At 46.8% G+C, this 14983-nt stretch overlaps 1 protein-coding gene and 1 long non-coding RNA gene across 2 annotated transcripts in view; one reads left to right on the top strand and one right to left on the bottom strand.

Moving 5' to 3' along the window:
• Positions 1 to 1746: 1746 nt before the first annotated feature.
• The window catches only part of BLVRB (biliverdin reductase B), a 30335-nt gene continuing 17098 nt past the window's right edge, over positions 1747 to 14983 (bottom strand). The window contains exons 3-5 of the mRNA XM_040406167.1: positions 8160 to 8249; positions 5955 to 6086; positions 1747 to 2021 (exon numbers count right to left, since the gene is read on the bottom strand). Coding sequence (XP_040262101.1) covers positions 1864 to 2021; positions 5955 to 6086; positions 8160 to 8249 — 380 coding nt within the window. The 3' untranslated portion in view covers positions 1747 to 1863. The remainder of the gene's footprint in view (positions 2022 to 5954; positions 6087 to 8159; positions 8250 to 14983) is intronic.
• LOC120977967 lies at positions 8286 to 9665 on the top strand. The gene is made up of 2 exons (XR_005774019.1): positions 8286 to 9308; positions 9408 to 9665. It is a non-coding gene; the product is annotated as an uncharacterized LOC120977967 (long non-coding RNA).

Here is a 14983-nt window from a genome sequence, read left to right as displayed (position 1 = left end):
CCGGTGCCCACATATTGCGGACCCGCTGTTTTGGCGCGGCCGGGTGAATGAGGCCTTATACATCAGATAATTGGCATCAAAAATTCGTAAAGTTTGACGCACTCCACAAATGTGCATAAACAGACTTTGAGGGTTTTCCAAAAAGTTGTCAGGGCTGGGCATAACCAGCCCAGCACATTTATTAGAATCCATGCCAGGAAACCGGCGTAGATTATAACTAAAATCTCTACCTTGCTGGTGTAGATTTCAGTTCACAGATACACAATTATTAAGAAGCATGTGCCTCTTAATTGTGGCGCATCTGACGCCAGAGGGTTATAGATGAAGACCAGCATGTAAAACGCTGATCTTAATAAATGTCCTTCCCATCTGTGTTGCTGTATTATGGGGATAAACTCTAGAGGAGAATACCTCTGCAACACTGCATCCGACATGACTTTTTTTTAGTGCTGGATTTATATGGAATCCGACAATCCAGTAGGGCACCATACACTGCTGTGGGCGATGTATTATGGCTTTAAGGGCTCATGCACACAAACTTATGTTTTGTCCGCATCCGATCCACATATTTTTGCGGATCGGATGCGGACCCATTCACTTCAAATGGAGCCACAAAAGATGTGGACAGCACACTGTGTACTGTCCACACCAGCACGTCCGTTCCGTAGCATCCGCAAAATGATACAACATGTTTTTACTCATTTTTGGCTAAAAATATATTTTTTTAAATGGCCTTTATTACTCTATTCTGTCACAAAGGGTTAACAGTTTTTCTAGTTGTGTGACTGGTCCCTTCACTATAACCCTTATCTCTAAAGTACTAAGAGATCATAAACTCTTATTTAAGCCACATTCTTAGGGTCCTTTCACACTTGTGGCAGAGGATTCCGGCAGGCAGTTCAGTCGCCAGAACTGCCTGCCGGATCCATCAAAACGCATGCAAACTGATGGCATTTGTCAGACTGATCAGGATCCTGATCCGTATGACAAATGCATTGAAATGCCGGATCCGTCTCTCCGCAGCGTGCTGCGGTATTATCTCAGTCCTGAAAAGTCAAAAAGACTGAACTGAAGACATCCTGAACGGATTGCTCCCTATTCAGAATGCATTAGGATAAAACTGATTAGTTCTTTTCCGGTATTGAGCCCCTAGGACGGAACTCAATGCCGGAAAAGAATAACGCTAGTGCGAAAGTACCCTTATCAGTAAGATAAAAACTGAGCTATAACAAGTGTATATGAGGCCAGAGAGCAGAGATAAGGAGCCGTCAGCTCCTGGTCTGACGGAAAAGACAAATCTAAAGGGTGCTGGAGCATGTCAGCTCTGTACAGAAAAAAAAAAAAAAAAAAAAAAAGCCAATATTTTAAAGGCCAATTAAAAAAATTATTTTTAGCTGAAAATGAGTACAATGCAATAATTGACCCCAAAGGTTAACATAGCCTTTAAAAGCGCATGCACAGGGTCGTATTACAGCTCCGTGCAGGAGCTTAGCCTTGTGTTGGTTAATTTCCTGATTTTGGTTATAAAAAAAAAAAGAAAGTTCCATTCATAGACAACAAAAATGGATGCAGGAATTATATGCAGCAGTAGGAGGGGGGAAGATTGTTTTGGGGCAAAGGTTCGATACTAAACTTTCATGCAGATTTAGGCAGCCATCACCAATTCCCTTGAATTTTTTTTTTTCAATTATAGAATTTATAAAACCACCAGACTAAAGTATTGAACTGAAAATAAAGAAACAAATGTTTGAAGCATGGTTCCATTTTATTTTATAGATTTCCGTAAATTATATTTTTTTGCATACTTTTAGAAAGGCCATAGCTTGGAATGTTGTTGTATTCCACCACCAGCAGAGGGCGCCGTTACAAGCCACTGTAGTCCCGGAACAAGGTGACACTTTTCCCATTATACTCATCTGTGTTCACACAACGAAGGAAGAAGTCGCTAAGATCACTGGTGGAGATGACATTCCCTCCGCGCTCAGCACTCACGGTGTAATCTCCCGTAAAAGGCTTGTCGTCTGCACAGGGACAATAGCAGGGTTATAGATATGGCTCCAACTGATAACGGACACATCACTATGCTTACTGACAGTCTACAATCAGCTAAAGTCACATGCAGCAGAGCTCTTGCCGCTGCAGTACCACAGCTCTGCCCGTCACAAAGGGAGGCATAGTCATCCACGATCTTACACTGACCAAAAATGTAAACGCAACACTTTCGGTTTTGCTCCCATTTTGCATGAGCTGAACTCAAAGATCTGAAACATTTTCTACATACACAAAAGACCCATTACTCTCTAATATTGTTCGCAAATCTGTGTTAGTGAGCACTTCTCTTTTGCCGAGATAATCCATCCCACCTCACAGGTGTGGCATATCAAGGTGCTGATTAGACAGCATGAATATTGTACAGGTGTGCCTTAGACTGCCCACAATAAAAGGCCACTCTGAAATGTGCAGTTTGATCACACAACACAATGCCACAGATGTCGCAACGTTTGAGGGACAGTGCAATTGGCATGCTGACTGCAGGAATGTCTACCAGAGCTGTTGCCCGTGCAATGAATGTTCATTTCTCTACCATAAGCAGTCTCCAAAAGGTGTTTCAGAGAATTTGGCAGTGCATCCAACCGGCCTCTCAAACGCAGACCACGTGTAACCACACCAGCCCAGGACCTCCACACCCAGCATGTTCGCCTCCATGATCGTCTGAGACCAGCCACCCGGACAGCTGCAGCAGCAATCGGTTTGCATAACCAAAGAATTTCTGCACAAACTGTCAGAAACCGTCTCAGGGAAGCTCATCTGCATGCTCGTCGTCCTCATCGGGGTCCGGACCGGACTGCAGGTTTTCACTGTTCAGGGCAGATAGAGTGTGTGGAGTCACGTGGGTGAGCGGTTTGCTGACGTCAACGTTGTGGATCGAGTGGCCCATGGTGGCGGTGGGGTTATGGTATGGGCAGGCGTATATTATGGACAACGAACACAGGTGCATTTTATTGATGGCATTTTGAAGGCACAGAGATACCGTGACGAGATCCTGAGGCCCATTGTTGTGCCATTCATCCACGACCATCACCTCATGTTGCAGCAGGATAATGCACGGCCCCATATTGCAAGGATCTGTACACAATTCCTGGAAGCTGAAAACATCCCAGTTCTTGCAAGGCCACCATACTCACCGGACATGTCACCCATTGAGCATGTTTGGGATGCTCTGGATTGGCGTATAAGTCAGTGTGTTCCAGTTCCTGACAATATTCATCAACTTCGCACAATTATTTTAGAGGAGTCGACCAACATTCCACAGGCCACAATCAACAACCAGATCAACTGCGACGGAGATGTGTTGCACTGCGTGAGGCAAATGGTAAGGCAAAACTGTGCACATTTCAGAGTGGCCTTTTATTGTGGGCTGTCTAAGGCACACCTGTGCAATATTCATGCTGTCTAATCAGCACCTTGATATGCCACACCTGTGAGGTGGGATGGATTATCTCGGCAAAGGAGAAGAGCTCACTAACACAGATTAAGGCCTCCTGCACACGAACGTTGTGTGCACCCGTGGCCGTTGTGCCGTTTTCCGCTTTTTTTCACGGACCCATTGACTTTCAATGGGTCCGTGGAAAAATCGGAAAATGCACCGTTTTGCAGCCGCATCCGTGATCCGTGTTTCCTGGCCGTGAAAAAAATATGACCTGTCCTATTTTTTTCACGGCCAACGGTTCACGGACCCATTCAAGTCAATGGGTCCGTGAAAGAACACGGATGCACACAAGATTGGCATCCGTGTCCGTGATCCGTGGCCGTAGGTTAGTTTTTATACAGACGGATCCGAAGATCCGTCTGTATAAAAGCTTTTTCAAAGCTGAGTTTTCACTTCGTGAAAACTCAGAACCGACAGTATATTCTAACACAGAAGCGTTCCCATGGTGATGGGGACGCTTCTAGTTAGAATACACTACAAACTGTGTACAAGACTGCCCCCTGCTGCCTGGCAGCACCCGATCTCTTACAGGGGGCCGTGATCAGCACAATTAACCCCTTCAGGTGCGGCACCTGAAGGGGTTAATTGTGCTGATCACGGCCCCCTGTAAGAGATCAGGGCTGCCAGGCAGCAGGGGGCAGACCCTCCCCCCCCTACCCAGTTTAAATATCATTGGTGGCCAGTGCGGCCCCCCCCCCTCCCTCTATTGTAATTATTCGTTGGTGGCACAGTGTGCGCCCCCCCCCTCCCTTCCTCTATTGTAATAATTCGTTGGTGGCACAGTGTGCGCCCCCCCCCCCCTCCCTCCCTCCCTCTATTGTAATAATTCGTTGGTGGCACAGTGTGCGCCCCCCCTCGGCCCCCCCCCCCCCTAGCATTAACAACATTGGTGGCCAGTGTGCGGCCCCCCCCCCCCCCCATCATTGGTGGCAGCGGAGTTCCGATCGGAGTCCCAGTTTAATCGCTGGGGCTCCGATCGGTAACCATGGCAACCAGGACGCTGGTTGCCATGGTTACTTAGCAATAGTACAATAGTAGAAGATTCATACTTACCGGCTGCTGCGATGTTCGTGTCCGGCCGGGAGCGCCACCTACTGGTAAGTGTCATTGCTAAATGAACTGTCACTTACCAGTAGGAGGAGCTCCCGGCCGGAAGCAGACATCGCAGCTCCCAGGTAAGTATGAATCACTACTGCTAGTAACCCGCTGCCACCAATGATGGGGGGGGGGGCTAGATGGGAGGCCGCACACTGGCCACCAATGTTGTTAATGCTATAGAGGGAGGGGGGCCAATGGGGGGCGCACACTGTGCCACCAACGATTACAATAGAGGGAGGAAGGGGGGGGGGGGCGCACACTGTGCCACCAACGAATTATTACAATAGAGGGAGGAAGGGGGGGGGGGGGGCGGGCGCACACTGTGCCACCAAGGAATTATTACAATAGAGGGAGGAAGGGGGGGGGGCTGCACTGGCCACCAATGATATTCAAACTGGGGAGGGGGGAGGGGGGGGGGGTCTGCCCCCTGCTGCCTGGCAGCCCTGATCTCTTACAGGGGGCTGTGATCAGCACAATTAACCCCTTCAGGTGCGGCACCTGAAGGGTTAATTGTGCTGATCACAGCCCCCTGTAAGAGATCGGATGCTGCTAGGCAGCAGGGGGCAGTCATGTACACAGTTTGTAGTATATTCTAACTAGAAGCGTCCCCATCACCATGGGAACGCCTCTGTGTTAGAATATACTGTCGGAAATGAGGTTTCACGATCTAACTCATATCCGACAGTATATTCTAACATAGAGGCGTTCCCATGGTGATGGGGACGCTTCAAGTTAAAATATACCATCGGATTGGAGAAAACTCCGATCCGATGGTATAAAAGGGACTCCAGACTTTACATTGAAAGTCAATGGGGACGGATCCGTTTGAAATGGCACCATATTGTGTCAACGTCAAACGGATCCGTCCCCATTGACTTGCATTGTAATTCAGGACGGATCCGTTTGGCTCCGCACGGCCAGGCGGACACCAAAACGACTTTTTTTTCATGTCCGTGGATCCTCCAAAAATCAAGGAAGACCCACGGACGAAAAAACGGTCACGGATCACGGAAAAACGGGACCCGTTTTTGCGGACCGCAAAAAAATACGTTCGTGTGCAGGAGGCCTTAGACAGATTTGTGAACAATATTAGAGAGTAATGGGTCTTTTGTGTATGTAGAAAATGCTTCAGATCTTTGAGTTCAGCTCATGCAAAATGGGAGCAAAACCGAAAGTGTTGCGTTTACATTTTTGGTCAGTGTACATGGGACTGTATTCTCCTGGAACTGTGAATCCATAGTCCTCAGATACAGCAGACCTTCAGCAGTCCCTGTACCCGGAGCACTTGTGGTACATACAATCCTGACACATATGTAGTTTCTAAGAAAAAAAAAAAAGAAAAAGAAGTCACACTAATACCAGTCACCTGCAAGGTGTGGAGGAAGCACCGCCACATAGTCCAGGCCGGAGTCTGTTAGGACCTTTTTCATTCGGATGTGGTCCTCGGTCACTGGCTTCATGGGAGGAGGCACTTTGGTGATATCCCACAGCAGAAAGGCTTCAATGCAAACACAATGGATTACTGATAACCATGGAGGTCACTAATGCTATATGAAATGGTATACACAAAAGAAGTTGTCCAATATTAGAAAAACATGGCTGCTTTCACATTGGGGTTGGGCTGCAATACCAGACACAACCTGTGGACAGGTATGACGCCGTTTGAGGATGAAAGCAGCCATGTTTTTCCAATCTTGCACAACCTCTTTAATGGTATTTCTGCTCAGGGGCCGAGATCAACTCCATTTGGAGCTCTTTGCTGTGGATTTTCCATCCAGATTTGCAGGTGGTAAATCTACAGTCTATCAGAATAGGGGCTCATGCACACGCCTGTTCCGTGCATCAGGGACCACAATTTGTGGTCCCCAATGCACGGGCAACAAGCGTGCGGCTACCGCAGACTGATCCAGACCCATTCAACTTGAATGGGTCCGTGATCCGTCCGCACAGCAAGAAAATAGAACATATTGCAGCGGACCCATTCAAGTGTGCATGAGCCCTAATGGCAAAGTGAATGAAATTTGTAGAAATCTCATCCAGACACTGCGTAAATTTTTGTGGGAGGGCACAAGTTGGCACTGGCATGTTCCGGTGGTTGGAATTACAATGACAAGCTGGCAAACCTGATCTGTCCTCGTTCTGAATAGTCCACCAGAACTCTCTGGATCCGGCATAGCTGGAAGTAAATGCAATGCCCTTCGCTTATAATGATTGATTATAATGGGTTTCGGTGGAGATCTGGCCACTACCCGGCAAATACTCCAGGATAAAAACGGTTGCCGAATCCCAACATATTTGCTGGGTAGTGGACAGATCTCCACCAGAACCCATTATAGTCAATGGGGGCGGGTGAGAGGGTATTGCATTAACATCGGGCTATGCTGGATCCAGAGAGCTCCATAACGTACATACCAATGAGCCAATAGAAGAATGGCGGGTAGTGATCCATTCTGTACTGCAAGTGAAATCCCTAACGTGGGGTGGCTAACAATGTCTACACAAACCATCCGAAGGCATTTGCAGGACACTGGGCTTCAAGCCAGAGGTTGTGTTCCATTGACCTCACACCACTGCTCTCAAAAGCCATCATGGTGCACAGAAATATGGCAATGGAGGTCTGTCCTCTTCAGGGAGGAGTCCTGCTTTGGTCTCCGATGCAGTGATAGCTGAAGCCACGCAAGCCATGAAGAGACCTTCACAAAGGAACGTCACATCAGCCCTACTCCAGGGATTATGGTGCGGGGTGGCAAAATGTATGATAGCCAGACCCCTCTAGTCTTCATTTCATGTATGCTAGCAGCTCGGCATTACATTGCTTTGATAATGGAACAGTGGTACGACCATTTCTCCAAGGTGCCCGGGGGCCACTTTCAACAGGACAATACCAGGCTGCACGTTGCTTGTGCTACCTACCTGCAGTGTCTCTGGACTTGTGGAGCACACATCCGAGATGTCATTGGTGGGGCAATTGCAAAGGGAGCTGCCAGCAGCAGATCTTGATGATTTGTGTGCCCAAGTGCATTCTGCATGGCAGAATATTCCTCAGACAACCATTAATAACCTCACTGATAGCGTGCCAAGGCGTGTATGTGCCTGCATTTCTGTGCGTGGGACTCATACTGGATACTGAATGAATTGAGATGTTTTGTTTCCATTTTTATCATTTGCATGTCATTAAAGGGTCACTAACTTTTCAGAAACTTTTGATATCAGAGACATATCAAAAGTTTAGATCGGTGGGGGGTCTGAGCACCATGACCCCCACTAATCACGCTCTCTGTCCTCTTTGCCGAGGATTGAATCGACACGGACTTCTATGGAGCCCATCTTGTGCAGCGAGGAGAGAGAGCGCAACATGCGTGTGCTTCTCTCCCCTTATTGTAGAGATTGGTGGAGGTCTCAGCGCTCTTTAACAATTCAAAAGTTTTCTAAAATTTTATTGACCCTTTAACATGTCCATCAATCCTGTGATTTCAAGAAGTCCACGACTTTTCCTTCTGGGTGTTGCAGTTTCAATGCTGAAGAGAGTGTATAACTGATAAGTAAAAAAAATAAAACTCCTGGTACTTACAAGACATGCAGCCCGCTACTTTTCGAAGGCCATGCTGTTTCATTGCATCTACGATATTTTGTGTTCCCTCTGACATCATTGTGGTTGGACCTGTCAATGAATCAATGACCTGTTATAACTGAGGTGTAACCTGAAGCTTTTAGACCCCCAAATACAAACATATCACATGGCCTCCATTTAGATTACTGGTCAGATATGAAGTGAAGAGACCTTTTGGGACCCTTTTAGGCCTGGGCGCAACCAATGTGCACCAGTGGCACGGGATTCATGCATGCATTCATGTTGACTCTGGTGAACGTTGTATGGGGGGACAGATACCACACCGCTCGCACCACTAGGAACACATCTCCCCCTATGGATAGGTCTTTTCATTCATATATTTGGATTCTTGTCTATATTTTATCTGTAAGCAGAGGATATGGAATGAATGTGGGTAGATGCGGACTTGCCACTTTTTTAGGCTAGCTTCACATCTGTGGCAGAGTTTCTCTGGATTCGGCATTGTTGGATACTGCCGCCTGCCCACCAGAATCCATTGACTATAATAGGGTCCGGCAGAGATCCAGCCACTACCTGGAAAATGCTGCACGTCTGGCCAACTCTAGCCATTCTCTGCTAGAACAGCCTGCCGTAGGTGTGACGGTAGCCTTAGCGCCATTGTCAAACATTAACATCCTATATGGCACCATCCGAATATAGGATGTAGGCCGAGTTCCCATCTGCGTTGAGCTTTCCATTCTTTGGATCCTTCAGAAGAACAGAGAAATAAAATAAATAACTGATCCGTCCTTTTTTCAGCATCAGTTGAGTCAGTTCTGTCAAACATCAATTATTTCTGAATGTCAGATGTCAATTATTTTTGACGGAAGAAAATGTCCTGCATGCAAGACTTTCTCCCGTTAAAAATAATTAATTAAATGTCTGACAGAACCGACACCAACTGATGCTAGAAGCTTCAACGTCTCTGCCTGGCCCCATTAACTATAATAGGAACCAGCAGAGATCTGGCTGCAACCCTGCCAATATGGCGAGCGGTTTTCTTCTGGCCGATTCACGGTATATTTGCCGGGTTCTGGCCGGATATCCACTGGACCCAATTATAGTTTAAAGCTTCCAGCAATGCTGGAATGCAGGGAGATCCGGCAGGCTGTTCCCTGATCAGTCCCCCCCCCCCCCCCCTTATTTTCCTGTTGTTCTGAAGGAGAAGACCAGAAAGCTCAACGCAGATGTGAATGAGCCCTATTACAGGCATGAGGCCACAGAACGTGCGCCATACGCTCCCATAGCTACACCAGCTCTCCTTGACATATTTGCAATTGGTCACTGGCTCCCTCTAGTGGACAATACACAATATGACACACACACATATATATATATGTTCATATCAGAAGATACATCTGGCAGTCGTATAAAAGGAAGAATGTAGTCAACTCGAATGCAAGCATAATTACAGAGAAATATAAGTCAAGGGTAGACTTAGCAATAACCAAGTACATGAATGCCGAGCAAAAAAACTAAGCGCACGTGTATTATATAATCCCAGAGTGCATTCCCCCAGTGTGCCACTAGGGGGCAGGCTGCACACAACCTTGGACAAAGCTCCGTGACCTTTATACATATATTCTTCAATGGCGTCAATGACGAGACCTTTTCCTGTAGCAGTTTCGAAGTCTCTGCTGAGAGAGCAAATCGATGCGAAAACCTGAGACCAATCTGCAAGTTGTGCCCTTCTGAGGGGGTACCAAATGTACCTGCCACAGTCTACCGCACTAGAATCAACAAATAGATGGGAAAGGAGCAGTAGTGACTAGTAATAACTAATAAGACTTAAAGGGAGTCTGTCACCACTATATGGCCATATACAGCACTTACATGGCGCTGTAGCACACCTATACATGATTCTAACGGTACCTTTGTTTTTTTCCTTTAGACATCCGGAAGCAGGAAAAACGACGTTTATTTCATATGCAAATGAGCACTCGCAAGTGCCCAGGGGCGGCGTTCAGTGTGTAGGTGCCCAGGCTGCTCTGCCTTTTTAACCGTTACTCCTCCCCAGCCTCTTCCTTTGCCCGCCCTCCTATTCCCTTGTATCATCCCTAGGTCCGGCCGAGATCCCGCACCCAGCTTCGCCGTGCCGGGGTATGCACACTGCAATGCCCATTTTGGGTACGGCATCAATTCAACTAGTGCGCACGCGCCAGCTGCCGAAGCAGTGCGCAGGCGCGGGATCTCGTGTCTTACCTTTTCATTTCATCACATCAGTCCATAGAATTGGCAGGATATGGATGCGGCCCAGGAACAAGTTGCAAATACAGTCTTGTTGATAATGTAGATGTTGTTTCACACTTGACGTCACACCTAACAGATATAGACAAGGGGCCAGGTACTACACTGGTCCTAATATGCCCCTGAACAGGCTATAGGACCCTAATGACCTCCTTATACGGAGTCATTGCCCTGAAAAGAGCGGCCCCGTCCGGACCCTTACCCTATTACAGGACCCTAGACAACCCTACCACTATGCAAAAATATATTGTGCTGAAAGGGAAGGGTGCGGTGCCAAAACAAAAATTACACCAAAAAAAATGTGCAACAATGAAACAAAAAATTAAATGGTATAGTGACCCAACGCGTTTCAACCAATTGTAGCCCCAGATTCATCAGGGGACACGGGGCTGGAGTGTCCTATGTATGCTGTTGAACCTTTGGACTGGTAAGAACCATCTATTTTTTACCAGTCCACCCTATAAAGGGGCGTGATGCTTTAGGGCAGTGGTGCCCAACTATTTTTCGTCTGAGGGCCGCACTAGACATGGTATAAATTTTGCAGGCCAGAAACAGGTAGCTTTGCCAGAAATAAATGCAAACACTGAGGGGGCACGTGTGAGAATTACTAAAATACATAATACGTAGGCCTTCAAATCTGAGTTGGAGGCTGCGTTTGGAGCCTCTGTTTCAGATTCTGTCGAAAGACCAGACAAAAAAAGTCTTGTATGCAGCACTTTTGTGTCCGGTAAAATAACAGGATCCCGAACGGAAACTGAAAGGATCCCATCATAGTCGGTGGAGTAACAAAGTTCGTTGCTGTAAGGAGCTTGGCTATTGGTTATTTAAGGCACAGGCAGCATTGCTGCGCTTCCTGTGCCGTTCACAGCGCTCACGGCACTATTAAATGTGGGGGGAAAGTCTAAGGAGTATTGGTACACCTTAGACTTTTTCCAGGGAGTCGCACGGGCCGCATGACACAGCTTCGCGGGCCGGATTTGGCCCACGGGCTGTAGGTTGGGCATCACTGTTTTAGGGGATTGTAGATTTCATTCCCTAACGGTTTTTACTATTTACATATTAAAAGTTAAGTCTTATTAGTTATTACTAGTCACTACTGCTCCTTTCCAATATATTTGAAAACCTGAGACCTGTTAAAGATGGAGCGCGCAAATTCTAACTTCTTTTCTTCGTTGGATATGCACTGGACATGAGTGAATATGGTGCAAAAGAAGCATTTGCCTTGTCACTATGACAGAGGAGCTTCATTATGTACAATAATATGGCTTTATAGCCTCTAAAATGTGATGACCACAAAGATTATCACGGGTCTACGGGGATGGAGAGTGCATGCTTGATTGCCGCTCCACTTCCTGCGGCGGTGCCAATGGTAGTGGGGTCTAGGTCCTCCGTTCTAGTGGTCATACCCCACTGATCGAACGCATATCCCCTAAACACAAGATATCATTGATCTTCACCAATGTTGATCATTACTGGCGGGACATCAATGATGTCTGGACCTCCAGCCGAGAGGCGCCCAAGACCCCCTCTATTAGCCATAGAGAAGAGATATGCAAAAAGCAGTTTGCACTTTGGTAGATCCAGCCCAGCATAGACTGAGGGAGGTTACAGGAGCTGGACCCAGGGTGGTTATTCTTGAAGCAGTTGTCCCATGATACGTGAGCAATTGGAGGGCGTAAAACTGCTGGTGTCTCCACCAATCACAGCAATGGGGACCCCATGTGCCGAATATGAAAACATATTTGTGGAAGGGGGATATCCTACTGTGAGGGGGGGTACTTAAAAGGGGTTGTCCCATCAAAAATATTTACAAACCAGCACCTGGATCTGAATACTTTTGTAATTGTATGTAATGAAAAAATGTACTGTAGCTACTGAGTTATTCAATGAAATGTATCTGTTAGGGTACTTTCACACTTGCGGCAGGACGGATCAGACAGGCTGTTCACCATGTCGGATCCGTCCTTCCGCTATTTCGCCGTGCCGCCGCTCCGTCCCCATTGACTATAATGGAGACAGGACTGGAGCAGCACGGCGGTGCACGGCGAAAGCCGCCGGACTAAAAAGTCGGACATGCAGGACTTTAGTCCGGCGGCTTTCGCCCTGCTGCGCTGGAGCTCCGCCCCCGTCCCCATTATAGTCAATGGGGACGGAGCGGCGGTCCGGCGGCACGGCGAAATAGCGGAAGGACGGATCCGACATGGTGAACAGCCTGTCGGATCCGTCCTGCCGCAAGTGTGAAAGTAGCTTAAAGTGCCACTGAATTTCTTATTTCTTTGACCAGCTCATTATGAAGGCCGCACATGCTCAGTTTAATCTTTCACCTGCTTCCTGAGCTGTGATAGGGAGAGCATGGACATGCCTCCTGAGCTGTGATAGGGAGAGCTGAGACACGCCTCCTGAGCTGTGATAGGGAGAGCTGAGACACGCCCCCTGAGCTGCAGCAGAAAAGACACGCCCCTTGAGCTGTCAGCTTGATATAAATCTAGTAGACCAATGAATGTGGAGATCTCTGGATCCATGTGAAGTACAGGCCTGGTTCTAGCTTTGTTAGAAAGAGATTGTTATGTACTATATGATGTCTGATTTTAATTTTTTTACTTTATTCATTGGATAATCCCTTTAAGGGCATCATGCTGTGTGGGAAGGTACTAAGGGGGCATCATTACTGGGGGCACAAAGTGTATGGTTTGTCTTTTTGCTGATGACACAAAGATAGGTAACAGGGTTGATGTTCCTGGAGGGAAACGCCAAATGGAAAAGGATTTAGGAAAACTAGAGGAATGGTCAAAAATCTGGCAACTAAAATTTAATGTGGATAAGTGCAAGATAATGCACCTGGGGCGTAAAAACCCAAGAGCAGAATATAAAATCAGTGATACAGTCCTAACCTCAGTATCTGAGGAAAGGGATTCAGGGGTCATTATTTCAGAAGACTTAAAGGTGGGAAGACAATGTAATAGAGCAGCACGAAATGCTAGCAGAATGCTTGGGTGTATAGGGAGAGGCATTACTAGTAGAAAGAGGGAGGTGCTCATGCCGCTCTACAGAGCACTAGTGAGACCTCACTTGGAGTATTGTGCTCAGTACTGGAGACCATATCTCCAGAAGGATATTGATACTTTGGAGACAGTTCAGAGAAGAGCTACTAAACTGGTACATGGATTGCAGGATAAAACTTACCAGGAAAGATTAAAGGACCTTAACGTGTATAGCTTGGAAGAAAGAAGAGACAGAGGGGATATGATAGAAACTTTTAAATACGTAAAAGGGAATCAACTCGGTAAAAGAGGAGAGAATATTTAAAAGAAGAAAAACTACCACAAGAGGACACAGTTTTAAATTAGAGGGGCAAAGGTTTAAAAGTAATATCAGGAAGTATTACTTTACTGAGAGAGTAGTGGATGCATGGAATAGCCTTCCTGCAGAAGTGGTAGCTGCAAATACAGTGAAGGAGTTTAAGCATGCATGGGATAGGCATAAGGCCATCCTTCATATAAGATAGGGCCGGGGGCTATCCATAGTATTCAGTATATTGGGCAGACTAGATGGGCCAAATGGTTCTTATCTGCCGACACATTCTATGTTTCTATTGGGTGGGATTACAGGCGTGGCAAATTGCAAAAAAATAAAAAAGGCACAGAGCGCTACATCCCTCTATTTTTACGCCACCTAACTTTTTTTTTGCGTGGCTTAACCCTTTACCAAACGGCAGACCCAGGTATGTGGACCTAGAGTTCCCCCTGCACTAACCCTTTCAGAATAACACTCTGCAGTTATTGCACTTAAAGGGGTTGTTCCAGTCTTAAGGGCTAGACTATCCTCAGGATAGGCTATCACTAGCTGATTGGCAGAGGTGTGTAGTACCGTCAGAAGGAAGCTGGAACCAGAACTACACTGCATCATCAACGTTGTAGCGGACAATGCTCGTTACTGCAGTGCTACTCCCATCAACCGACAAAGGCTGGACAACCCTTTTAAAGGAAGGAGTCTCCCTTTCATAAACAGCTCCACACCTGTCCACAGATTGAGCTGTAATGCCCCACACAGTCCCATTCACTTCAATGGAGCAGAGCTGCAATACCGGGCACAACCCATGGACAGGTGCGGGGCTGTTTTTGGAATAAAGCAGCTATCGTTTTATAATCCTGGCCTTTAATTAATGAATATTTATGCATTTATGGCTATTATTGTATGCAAAATACTGTTGAACATTAGAATATTAATTTGCTTGTTTTTGGGGTATTGAGTAGTTGTGGTCCTTTAAAGGGTCACTGTGCTGTCAGAAAACCTTTGATATGTCATAGGGACATTTCAAATTTTTATATAAGTGGGGGTCTGGGTGCTGAGACCCCCACTGATCTCTAGAACGAGGGGAGAGAAGCGCTCACTAAGTGCACTCTCTCTCTCCCCCCGCAGCACGAGACAGACTCAGACTTTTTATCAAGTCAGTCTCGCTTTCTGTCCTGCAGCGAGGAGAGAGAATGTGCTTAGCGAGGGCTTTTCTCCCCTCGGTCTAGAGATCGGTGGGGATCTCA

Source organism: Bufo bufo, chromosome 8, assembly GCF_905171765.1.
Source record: "Bufo bufo chromosome 8, aBufBuf1.1, whole genome shotgun sequence".
Lineage (NCBI taxonomy): Eukaryota > Metazoa > Chordata > Amphibia > Anura > Bufonidae > Bufo > Bufo bufo.
Note: the sequence above shows the minus strand (reverse complement) of the source record. Positions and strands in the feature narration are given on the sequence as shown.